This window comes from Bufo bufo, chromosome 7, assembly GCF_905171765.1.
Source record: "Bufo bufo chromosome 7, aBufBuf1.1, whole genome shotgun sequence".
Lineage (NCBI taxonomy): Eukaryota > Metazoa > Chordata > Amphibia > Anura > Bufonidae > Bufo > Bufo bufo.
Window position 1 is genome coordinate 171,614,015 of NC_053395.1, and position 12,585 is coordinate 171,626,599.

A 12,585-nucleotide genomic window follows, 5' to 3' on the forward strand; every position below is an offset into this window, starting at 1 on the left:
AGTGCAGAATTATTAGGCAAGTTGTATTTTTGAGGATTAATTTTATTATTGAACAACAACCATGTTCTCAATGAACCCAAAAAACTCATTAATATCAAAGCTGAATATTTTTGGAAGTAGTTTTTAGTTTGTTTTTAGTTTTAGCTATTTTAGGGGGGTATCTGTGTGTGCAGGTGACTATTACTGTGCATAATTATTAGGCAACTTAACAAAAAACAAATATATACCCATTTCAATTATTTATTTTTACCAGTGAAACCAATATAACATCTCAACATTCACAAATATACATTTCTGACATTCAAAAACAAAACAAAAACAAATCAGTGACCAATATAGCCATCTTTCTTTGCAAGGACACTCAAAAGCCTGCCATCCATGGATTCTGTCAGTGTTTTGATCTGTTCACCATCAACATTGCGTGCAGCAGCAACCACAGCCTCCCAGACACTGTTCAGAGAGGTGTACTGTTTTCCCTCCTTGTAAATCTCACATTTGATGATGGACCACAGGTTCTCAATGGGGTTCAGATCAGATGAACAAGGAGGCCATGTCATTATATTTTCTTCTTTTATACCCTTTCTTGCCAGCCACGCTGTGGAGTACTTGGACGCGTGTGATGGAGCATTGTCCTGCATGAAAATCATGTTTTTCTTGAAGGATGCAGACTTCTTCCTGTACCACTGCTTGAAGAAGGTGTCTTCCAGAAACTGGCAGTAGGACTGGGAGTTGAGCTTGACTCCATCCTCAACCCGAAAAGGCCACACAAGCTCATCTTTGATGATACCAGCCCAAACCAGTACTCCACCTCCACCTTGCTGGCGTCTGAGTCGGACTGGAGCTCTCTGCCCTTTACCAATCCAGCCACGGGCCCATTCATCTGGCCCATCAAGACTCACTCTCATTTCATCAGTCCATAAAACCTTAGAAAAATCAGTCTTGAGATATTTCTTGGCCCAGTCTTGACGTTTCAGCTTGTGTGTCTTGTTCAGTGGTGGTCGTCTTTCAGCCTTTCTTACCTTGGCCATGTCTCTGAGTATTGCACACCTTGTGCTTTTGGGCACTCCAGTGATGTTGCAGCTCTGAAATATGGCCAAACTGGTGGCAAGTGGCATCTTGGCAGCTGCATGCTTGACTTTTCTCAGTTAATGGGCAGTTATTTTGCGCCTTGGTTTTTCCACACGCTTCTTGCGACCCTGTTGACTATTTTGAATGAAACGCTTGATTGTTCGATGATCACGCTTCAGAAGCTTTGCAATTTTAAGAGTGCTGCATCCCTCTGCAAGATATCTCACTATTTTTGACTTTTCTGAGCCTGTCAAGTCCTTCTTTTGACCCATTTTGCCAAAGGAAAGGAAGTTGCCTAATAATCATGCACACCTAATATAGGGTTTGATGTCATTAGACCACACCCCTTCTCATTACAGAGATGCACATCACCTAATATGCTTAATTGGTAGTAGGCTTTCGAGCCTATACAGCTTGGAGTAAGACAACATGCATAAAGAGGATGATGTGGTCAAAATACTCATTTGCCTAATAATTCTGCACTCCCTGTAGTAGCGCGGTAGAGGCGTGTAGTAACACAACTCTGGGGTGTTACACAAGTAAGGTGGGAAAAGAGAAACAACCTATGAGAAGGTGAAAACCCCATCCTGCCAGAGAAAGCAGCCAACCTCTGGGGGAGAAGGGGAACGTAAAGACATGGTTCCCACACAAAGAGGGCGAGAATCGAGCCTCAGAAAAACTGGAACAAAATAGCACTGTGAAATGTAAGACCAGAGAAATCCCTGGTCACATGAAGTCTCAGGAAAAAAGGAACCAGTCACTGGCCCTGATAATACAAGTGGGGACACACTCGTCTCAGAGATATTGGAGTAGAAGAGAGAGGACTCCAAACAGCCTAAGGAGGAACATTTCTTAAATCGAGGGAAAGCTCCATCCCAGAAGTGGCCAATATAAATGTAAATTGCAAACCGGAGCAACAAACTGAACCTGGGGAGACGGGAATAGAGGTTAGAATCTCAAGAGTGAAACAAGCCTATGGAGACCCAGGAGGGAAAAGTACCAACCGGGCCCAAAGAAGCAGCTTTCATACAGAGCATGTGCGGTCAGAGATGCCATGAGTAGCTTCCCCAGAGGGAACCGGCCAGCTAGATGGTCTAAGTATCATTGGGACAGGGACTCCAAGCAGGATTACCCAGTCAGAGGCTCAAGTAGGATCCACAGAACTGGACCACATGAGGATAATAATAGCCAGATTATCAAAGGAAAAATGAAATGTAGCAACTATAGGGAAAAAAACATCAGCCATGGTTAATCAACCATTCTAAGTGTAGTGACTAGCATACTGTATAACACTGCCCCGGAAGGGGCAAGTACAGCACCCTGGATTTTGTAAAAGAATCGCCAGACATCCATATATCAGAAAATGGACTTACCTGTGTGGATAATTACCTGTGCAACCAGGTAAGTGCCATCTGAAAATCCACTAAAGGGAATACCTACCCTGGAGAGGAGAGGTTCCTCAGTGGACATTTGTCTTTGACCACCCAGAGAGATTCTGTATGGTGAAAGACCGCCAGTGCAGAGGAGTACCCCGATGAGGCAGAAGAAACCTGAGGCGTTTCCCTCCGTGCTAGTCCCGTCCTGGGAGGAAACCAGGATGCAGGGGATGAGCGGGACCTATGAGGGGAGACTCTAGGCCGCTATTTGACTCTGCCCCCTGATATGGAACGAGGCAGGAAGCAAAAGACTCCAGGGCAGGGGGCCGATACTGCTGCATGAGGGCAGGGAGGAGCGCCATAATATCATTATAGCTGAGAATGGGGGCAGGCTACGGTAGAGGTGAGGGACCCACGTGGGGAGAAGGTGACCCCTGAACAGAGTTTAGGGTAACCTGACTGAGCCCAGGATCCAGTCACTGCATGCAGGCCAGCCAGGCCAATAGCACAGCAAGGGTACCTGCCACAACATGAACCACCGAACAGGGGCCCAAGATAATACGTCCCACCAACAACGCTACATGCGGGGGGGGCACTGTGAAGATGGGGAAAGCACCCTCTGGCAACACCCCTAGAAAAAACAAAACAGAATGTCGGGAAAGAGTTTGGCCTAGTCCTGGCAGAAGCCGGAGGCTAGAGTAGGTAGCCGAAAATGAGGCACCCCCAGCGGACTGATGCTGCAGGGTGCTGAGAAGTGGAAAAAAGCTCCAAAAGGCTACAAAAAAGAGTAGGCACGGAAAGAGGGTCAAAGCGACCCCCATTGGAGAGAAAAATTACCCAACAGAACCCCTGGATGGCAGGGAAAAAAAAATCAGAAAACAGATGGGCCTTGTCACAGCCGGAGCCGGGGTCCAAAGTAGATGCTGCAGCCGAAAATGAAGCCCCCTAAGTGGGCGGACACCGCGGGACCTGGGGAGGGGAAGAAGGAATGCCCTGAGGGGGGAGGGAAGGGGGGGGTCATAGCGACCCCCATATAGAGAGAAGATGAGCCACACAGAGATCCTGGATGCCAGGAAAAAGGTGGGAACTGGCGCAGCCTGCTCCAGGCACAAGCCGGGGACTAGAGGAATTAGGAGGCCGAGGAAAGGAAGGACAGCCAGGGGGGAGGGGACCCTGATGGAATATGGATGGATGGGAGGGAAGGAGTCCCTAACTAGGGTAGGCAGCATACTCACTATCTGGCGTCTTCGGGCGCTGCAGGGTCACCCCTTCGGTAAACTCGCACTAGAGTGCAATTACCGGTACTCCACTGCAAATGCAGTAATAGGGGACTGGGTGACCGGCGAGGTACCAAGGTACTCGTCCGCAGGGGTGCTACTAAAGTGGATTTCCATGATGAAGACCCCCTGCTGCAGGATAAAACCTGCACCTGTAAAATGAAGATACAAAAATAAAGAAATATCAAAAAAAAGTAGCAGCAAGACCTGCAGGAGAAGAGCAGGTGGTGTCTGCCTCCTATGGACACTAGACTAAAACTGATTAGCCTAGTGCCTGTGGAGGGGCTATAGCCCACCTGGGTGGAGACAACCTTTTTCATATCTAGTGTCTCCTCCTAGTGGTAGCTGGGCGTATACCCATGGTGCTGTGTCCCCCAATGACGTTAACGAGAAATAGCGTTATTCCCTATGTACACACACTGTACTGCTGATTAATACAGTATGTTTAAAGGTCAGGAACACTTTAAAGTGTAACAGTCGTTTAAGGTAATTTTTTCAGAATAAATGTGGGTGTACATGTGGGATAACACTGTATCCAGATATTATATAACTTGTACTGTATCTGCCATTTTTATCAGTTTTTCCTTTGCAATCTGCCTGTAATTTTCATTTTGTCTTCCGCGCAAGTAGGAGGAGATTAGCTGGCATCATGTCTACCCATATATTGCACATGGAGAGATAGGTGATTCTGCTTCCTAACTCTCTATAGCAGCGGTCCCCAACCGCCAGGCCGCGGCCCAGGACCGGGCCTTGTAGGATTGTTTGCCGGGCCGCGGCGATCAGGGCAGTCTTTAACTCTGTACTAATGAAGCGCTTCCATTATGGAAGCGCTTCATTAGTACAGAAGGACCAGGAAGCGGTGAAGGATCTGTACTCACCGCTTCTTTGTCCACGGCTCGGCTATCGGCTGTGCAGGGCTGCGCACAGCGTGAGGTCGCTCTGTGACCTCACACTGTGCTCCGCTATACACAGCCAGCCGACAGCAGAATGAAGAGGATCGCGATGGTGACCAGGAGCAGGAGAGTTAAGTGTTTTTTTTATTTTATTTGCACTGGGGGCTGATGGCTGACCTGGGGGACATATGGCTGACATGAGGGGCAGACATGAAGGGCTGACATGAGGGGCTGACATATGGCTGACATGAAGGGCTGACATGAGGGGCTGACATATGGCTGACATGAAGGGCTGACATGAGGGGCTGACATATGGCTGACACAAGGGGCAGACATGAGGGGCTGACATATGGCTGACATGGGGGGCAGACATGAAGGGCTGACATGAGGGGCTGACATATGGCTGACATGAAGGGCTGACATGAGGGGCTGACATATGGCTGACATGAAGGGCTGACATGAGGGGCTGACATATGGCTGACACAAGGGGCAGACATGAGGGGCTGACATATGGCTGACACAAGGGGCAGACATGAGGGGCTGACATATGGCTGACATGGGGGGCTGACATGGGGGGCTGACATATGGCTGACATGGGGGGCTGACATATGGCTGACATGGGGGGCTGACATATGGCTGACATGGGGGGCTGACATATGGCTGACATGGGGGGCTGACATATGGCTGACATTGGGGGGGCTGATAGATGGCTAAAGGTTTGGGGGTTGATCTGAGCCATTGGGGGTCTGATCTGAGGTCTGATTAACATTGGGGGTCTGATTGCTGGTCTGACCTGAGGTGTAATGAATTTTTTTTTTCTTATTGTGCTCCTCTAAAACCTAGGTGCATCTTATAGGGCGAAAAATACGGTACAGTGCAGCAGAGACCAGTGCAGCAGAGACCATAGTCAGTTTATATAGTCGTTATATACAGGGAGTGCAGAATTATTAGGCAAGTTGTATTTTTGAGGATTAATTTTATTATTGAACAACAACCATGTTCTCAATGAACCCAAAAAACTCATTAATATCAAAGCTGAATATTTTTGGAAGTAGTTTTTAGTTTGTTTTTAGTTTTAGCTATTTTAGGGGGATATCTGTGTGTGCAGGTGACTATTACTGTGCATAATTATTAGGCAACTTAACAAAAAACAAATATATACCCATTTCAATTATTTATTTTTACCAGTGAAACCAATATAACATCTCAACATTCACAAATATACATTTCTGACATTCAAAAACAAAACAAAAACAAATCAGTGACCAATATAGCCACCTTTCTTTGCAAGGACACTCAAAAGCCTGCCATCCATGGATTCTGTCAGTGTTTTGATCTGTTCACCATCAACATTGCGTGCAGCAGCAACCACAGCCTCCCAGACACTGTTCAGAGAGGTGTACTGTTTTCCCTCCTTGTAAATCTCACATTTGATGATGGACCACAGGTTCTCAATGGGGTTCAGATCAGGTGAACAAGGAGGCCATGTCATTAGATTTTCTTCTTTTATACCCTTTCTTGCCAGCCACGCTGTGGAGTACTTGGACGCGTGTGATGGAGCATTGTCCTGCATGAAAATCATGTTTTTCTTGAAGGATGCAGACTTCTTCTTGTACCACTGCTTCCAGAAACTGGCAGTAGGACTGGGAGTTGAGCTTGACTCCATCCTCAACCCGAAAAGGCCCCACAAGCTCATCTTTGATTATACCAGCCCAAACCAGTACTCCACCTCCACCTTGCTGGCGTCTGAGTCGGACTGGAGCTCTCTGCCCTTTACCAATCCAGCCACGGGCCCATCCATCTGGCCCATCAAGACTCACTCTCATTTCATCAGTCCATAAAACCTTAGAAAAATCAGTCTTGAGATATTTCTTGGCCCAGTCTTGACGTTTCAGCTTGTGTGTCTTGTTCAGTGGTGGTCGTCTTTCAGCCTTTCTTACCTTGGCCATGTCTCTGAGTATTGCACACCTTGTGCTTTTGGGCACTCCAGTGATGTTGCAGCTCTGAAATATGGCCAAACTGGTGGCAAGTGGCATCTTGGCAGCTGCACGCTTGACTTTTCTCAGTTCATGGGCAGTTATTTTGCGCCTTGGTTTTTCCACACGCTTCTTGCGACCCTGTTGACTATTTTGAATGAAACGCTTGATTGTTCGATGATCACGCTTCAGAAGCTTTGCAATTTTAAGAGTGCTGCATCCCTCTGCAAGATATCTCACTATTTTTGACTTTTCTGAGCCTGTCAAGTCCTTCTTTTGACCCATTTTGCCAAAGGAAAGGAAGTTGCCTAATAATTATGCACACCTAATATAGGGTGTTGATGTCATTAGACCACACCCCTTCTCATTACAGAGATTCTCATCACCTAATATGCTTAATTGGTAGTAGGCTTTCGAGCCTATACAGCTTGGAGTAAGACAACATGCATAAAGAGGATGATGTGGTCAAAATACTCATTTGCCTAATAATTCTGCACGCAGTGTAGTGTTATATATTTTAATATGCACCTTGTGTTTTGTTATGCGCATGAATTAGTCAGCCCTGCCAACCCCCTAAGCCCCGCCCCAGAACCCCGCCCCCTTCCCCCCACCCGGTCCCTGGGAAAATTGTCTTGCATGAAACTGGTCCTTGGTGCAAAAAAGGTTGGGGACCATTGCTCTATAGCACACCTTGAGAAGCAGCAGGTGTAAAATAGGACATTACACAGAAGAACTAAACAATTCAAGACAGTAAATCATTTACAAATCCCAGTAGTCTCTCTGTGTCAGTTCCTCTGCCTCTGCCTGACTCCAATAGCCCCTTCCTTCTTCTACTACTGCACCCTCAAAGACTTCTATGTAATCTAATCCCTCAGTGAGCTGGCAGCGAGTTTACAAAGAAGACAGATCTGATCTGTGAATTGAGAGTTAGCAAGGAGGAAGGGGAGCAGAAGTCTAATAAAAGGAGAAGAAAGTATATTTCTCTAATATGGTATATTACAAAGTGTCTTCCATTCATCTGTGCTATTCTTTTATGGAAAAAAAGAAACAATGTTAATATAACACAATGCTCCAATCATTTTACTCTAGACAGCATATTATAATAATAAAACAGGCAGATGCTTCATAAACGCGGCCAGGTGATGAGACGTCTTCCTGTCCTCTTATGCACTCTATTCTGCCAGTGATATTCCCAATAACAAGCAGTTCCAGCCTTGTTTCCCACCTCATGTTTAGACCACAATTCTTGCCTGCCCTTTTAGTTAGGCCATGTGTGCGTTAAAATATACTAATATGAATGTATCCCGCCCAAAAGATATGTTATTATATCACTTTCCCCAAATATCACCATTTATCAAAACTGCCTTTTTTTCAAAAGTTATTAGCCCCAGATCATGTGACATCAACCATGCCCCTTGTTCTTACCAGTAAGGCTTCCTACATTATAAGGCTTCAATGCAGGACGTAACCGATGCACACTGCCCTGTGGCAAATCTGTTTCGATTTGCAGTTGCTGTCGGTTACGTCCTGCATTGAAGCCTTATAATGTAGGAAGCCTTACTGGTAAGAACAAGGGGCATGGTTGATGTCACATGATCTGCTGATTTCAGGACACATCTCACTGCCCTAAGGCATTATGGGACAGCAGTGGGGGAGAAAGTAAGATTTAAGCATAGGGGGATAAGAGAAAACTACAAATGAGGTAGGGCTGCACGATATGGGAATTTGGTGCGATTGCGATTAGGGCCCTAAAAATTGCGATAACGATATGCGATGCGATATTTTAAGGGAATTGTGCTAGAGGTCTATTTGCTTGGATTTTCCCATATGAGCCGCTGACGCGGCTGGGTATGACATAGTTATGGGGGATCTGTGGATGGCGCTGTTATGTGGGGGATCTGTGGATGACGCTGTTATGTGGGGGATCTGTGGATGACGCTGTTATGTGGGGGATCTGTGGATGACGCTGTTATGTGGGGGACCTGCGGAGGGCACTGTTATGTGGGGGACCTGCGGAGGGCACTGTTATGTGGGGGACCTGCGGAGGGCACTGTTATGTGGGGGACCTGCGGAGGGCACTGTTATGTGGGGGACCTGCGGAGGGCACTGTTATGTGGGGGACCTGCGGAGGGCACTGTTATGTGGGGGACCTGCGGAGGGCACTGTTATGGGGGACCTGTGGAGGACGCTGTTATAGGGGATGTGTGCTATAACACATGGGGCCACGAGGGGGGCCAGCATAAGACACACATATAGCATCTTATGCTGGTCCCCCTCATGGCCCTATGTGTCCCTTCATGTGTCCTAAACTGCGCACATAAACTAAACTAAACAACAAAAATTTAGGAGCCAAATTACATTTTTTAGTCGCCAAATTGAAAATAGTAATATAGTGATAATTAAAAAAAAGGACTTTGAGAAGATGAGACGCAGGTCCCAGTAGTGAGCCAGGTCTACATATAGGAGAATACAGCAGCACATGCCTCTCACATCCAGGGACATCTTCTGGGGGACAAGGTGACTAAAAATGGCGAATTGCGTGGTTTAGAGTTTTATCTTTCTATTACGGCCTTAACCAAGCGGAAATATTTTGTAATATTAATAGCTCACACTTTTTCGGACGTGGCTATATGTAATATGTTTATTCTTTATTGTTTGTAAAAAAAAATATATAAAACTGGGAAGGGGGCCATTTAAACTTTTAGTATTTTGGTGGTTTTTTTTAAACTTTTTATTTAATAACCATTTCTTCCCTTAGGGACTAGAACCTGGATCTTTTTACACCCTTGTGCTATTCACCCTGATAGAGCTCTATCAGGGTGAATAGGATCTCACATGTCTCCCTGCTGCCCTGGGCTCTGTGCACACAGCAGCAGGGAGCTGAACATGGCAGCCAGGGCTTCAGTAGTGTCCTGGCTGCCATGGTAACGATCCGAGCCCCAGCAGTGTACTCTGCCACTGCCACCACTGGAGGGGATGGGACGCTGTGGCCACCATATAACAATGGGGAAGGGGGGGGGGAGGGGACTTGTGGCAAGTGATAATGGGGGGGGGGGGGGGGCACACTGCGCCACCAATGAATGTAATTAAAGAGGACTTTTCATAGGTCCAAAGAATATGAACTAGTAGCAGGCTGCATAGAGCGGCGCCCAGGGATCTAAGTGCACTTACTATTATTCCTGGGCGCTGCTCCGTTCGTCCGCTGTGGTCCCCGGTATTTTCAACATTCAGAGCAAGGAGGAGGAGACGCCAGTGTCTCTCCGTCTCCATGACAGCAGCGCTGTCCAATCACAGCTCAGAGCTCAGAGCCAGGGAGTTCTTTTTCTCCCTGGCTCTGAGCTCTGCGCTCTGATTGGACAGCGTTGCTGTCAGGGAGAAGGAGAGACACTGGCGTCTCCTCCTCCTTGCTCTGAATGTTGAAAATACCGGGGGCCACAGCGGACGAACGGAGCGGCGCCCAGGAATAATAGTAAGTGCACTTAGATCCCTGGGCGCCGCTCTATCATAAAATGGCCAGCCTCTGTACTTTCACTATGAATGCACTGCAGTGCAGAGAGCGGCAGAGAGCGAGCCGGCCGGCGCGTGACTGACGTCACTGTCACGCTCCTCCCACTTAATTCAGGAAGCAGGAGCGTGACTAAGTGACGTCAGTCACGCGCCGGCCGGCTGCCTCGCTCGCTCCCGCTCGTTGCTGCAGTGCATTCATTGTGAAAGTAAGTACAGAGGCTGGACCTGTTATCAATAGGACAGAGGACTTTTTTATCAATAGGGGCCCCTTCATATATAATAATCGCGGCATTTTCGGCTCGGCCGAATCGCCAAACCGCATTTTCCGTTTATCGCGATTCGATTACTTTTGCGATATATCGTGCAGCCCTAAAATGAGGTAAATTAAAAAAAATAAAATAATGAAGGAGGAATGGGAGTGAGATTAATAAATGAAAATACACTGTAGGGTGAAAAGTAGTTTATGGCACAAACCCTTTAACTACTGTAGAGATGTCCATACACATAATATCAGTGGGACTGATTGCGGTGGGACTGGCTGACTATCTTTAGTGTAGGTAGTTGTGCCAACTCTCCTGTCATAAATTACTTCGGGGGAAGGAAAGATTGAGTATTTTGAATTGGACAACATGCCCGATCATTTAATGATATTTAGATGCCATAGTTGTCTGGCATCAGCTTTTTTCCCTCTCCCCGCTGAGAACACATTGATGCTCGCTGGAATAAAATCACCACCTGATTTTGCATCAGACAGGGTTGCCATCTTTCGCTGTATAATGCAAACCATTAGTTTACATAATAATATATAACTTACCTGGCCGCCATTAGACCCAGCAATGCCCAGCATGTGTTGTGTATTTGAGAGTTGGCACTCTGAACATATCTTTGCTCTTCACATGATTCAAAATCTTCTCCCCAACCTCCATCTTCCATTTGGTGAGAGAGAAGAAAATCACAGGCCCGGGTGACCTCTGGACAACTGAGGAGTATGGAACGGGAAAGGTATTTGTACAAAAATCTATTTATTTGACATATGAAAGCAGTTTGTTAGTTCTTATACAATTTTTGGAAGTAGAATTAAGGGACTGTAAGTTCTGCTATCTAAATCAGTGTTACAGTAAGCAGAACCAAAGAATGCTTCTCCCCAGTGGCCAAGGTTTTGTAAGTAGTCCTGGTCCTGGGCAAGCTCTTTAGACCTGAACTAGTATCTTTGTAACCACAACAATCAAAAAATGTGAGAAGGTAAAAGAAAGATTATCATTCAAAATACTGGTATCCTTACACCCTTAATAAACATTCAAAATGGTTAAAGCTAAAGTACGACACTTTACTAAATGACCAAGATATTAGTGTCACGGATCAGCGGGTGTGAACCCACTGTGCCACAGACTGGCTATACCCTGGAGGGAGCGTGTCTAAGCAACTACCTGGTTTTTACTAGAGCCTCAGATGGTGAGGATAGACTTGAGCCATTAGGGTAGTTGCCAGGGGCTACTTCAGAGCAATCCCCAAGCCAGTGGCAGCTGGTCCAGGGGGACCAGGAGGTACCTGAGTAGGTACCAGAAGTACAATCGTAGTCAGGCAGACGAGGTCGTTACAAGGAGCAACAGTGCAGGACAAAAGGATGAGGCAGAGGAGGAGTCAGACAGGCAAAAGGTCAGGGCAGGCGGCACAGGTACAGATCAGGCAATCCGGGTCGGCAACAGGAGAGTCAAGGCAAGCAGGCAGGGATCAGATGGGTAGCAGAATCCAGGAACGAAGTAAAAGTCAGGAGCACATGTGAGTATCAGGAACTTAGCAAACACAAGGACCTTGACACTGAGGCATCTGGGAAGGGGGCTGAACCGCTTAAATACCTGCAGGAGAGCCAGGGTTGGTCAGCCAGGTCACCTGACCTAACCCACACAGCCCAGGGAGTGATGCGCTTCACCCTTAGAGCAGTGTAACATGAAGCCAGCCCAACTCATGCTGTGTCCAAAGCTGAGTGGAAGCTGTGGAGCGGAATCCTCAAAAGCAATCACACCTACAGAAACAGAGCCCAGGACTGCAGCTGTGAAATGGGAAGCACCAGCCACAGGTCACTAGTGAGCACGACGCCCGGGACCGCGTCGATAAGCGGGGGAACATCGGCGTACAGCAGCCGCTGTTACAATTAGACAATGTTTATATGATGTATTTGTTAGCTTTCTATATGACTTCTTGAAGGCACTCACCCATCTGAGTAGTCATATCCCATGCAAGCAAAGGCTTCCAGTCCAAACCATATGCCGTATGTAAAGCATACACCCCAGGACCTTCAAAAGATAGAAGAATATGACAATATACGATCAAATGAATCAATGAAATATCATAAAATTGTTTATTAATACTTGCCCCTCCCAGGACCCATCTTTTCTCTGAATTCTGCGACAGTAATCCAGGCCTTCCTCGAGGGTTTCCCTAAATGGAGCAAAGCAAAAGTGCAGATCAGAAAACTGACATAGCTGCA

The 12,585-nt window shown here is 46.8% G+C and overlaps 1 protein-coding gene across 1 annotated transcript in view; it reads right to left on the reverse strand.

The window, feature by feature from the left end:
* Window positions 1–12,585, reverse strand: part of LOC121008549 (lanosterol synthase-like) — a 111,339-nt gene that overhangs the window by 10,032 nt on the left and 88,722 nt on the right. Inside the window, exons 18-20 of the mRNA XM_040441176.1 lie at window positions 12,471–12,536; window positions 12,311–12,391; window positions 10,912–11,076 (exon numbers count right to left, since the gene is read on the reverse strand). Coding sequence (XP_040297110.1) covers window positions 10,912–11,076; window positions 12,311–12,391; window positions 12,471–12,536 — 312 coding nt within the window. The remainder of the gene's footprint in view (window positions 1–10,911; window positions 11,077–12,310; window positions 12,392–12,470; window positions 12,537–12,585) is intronic.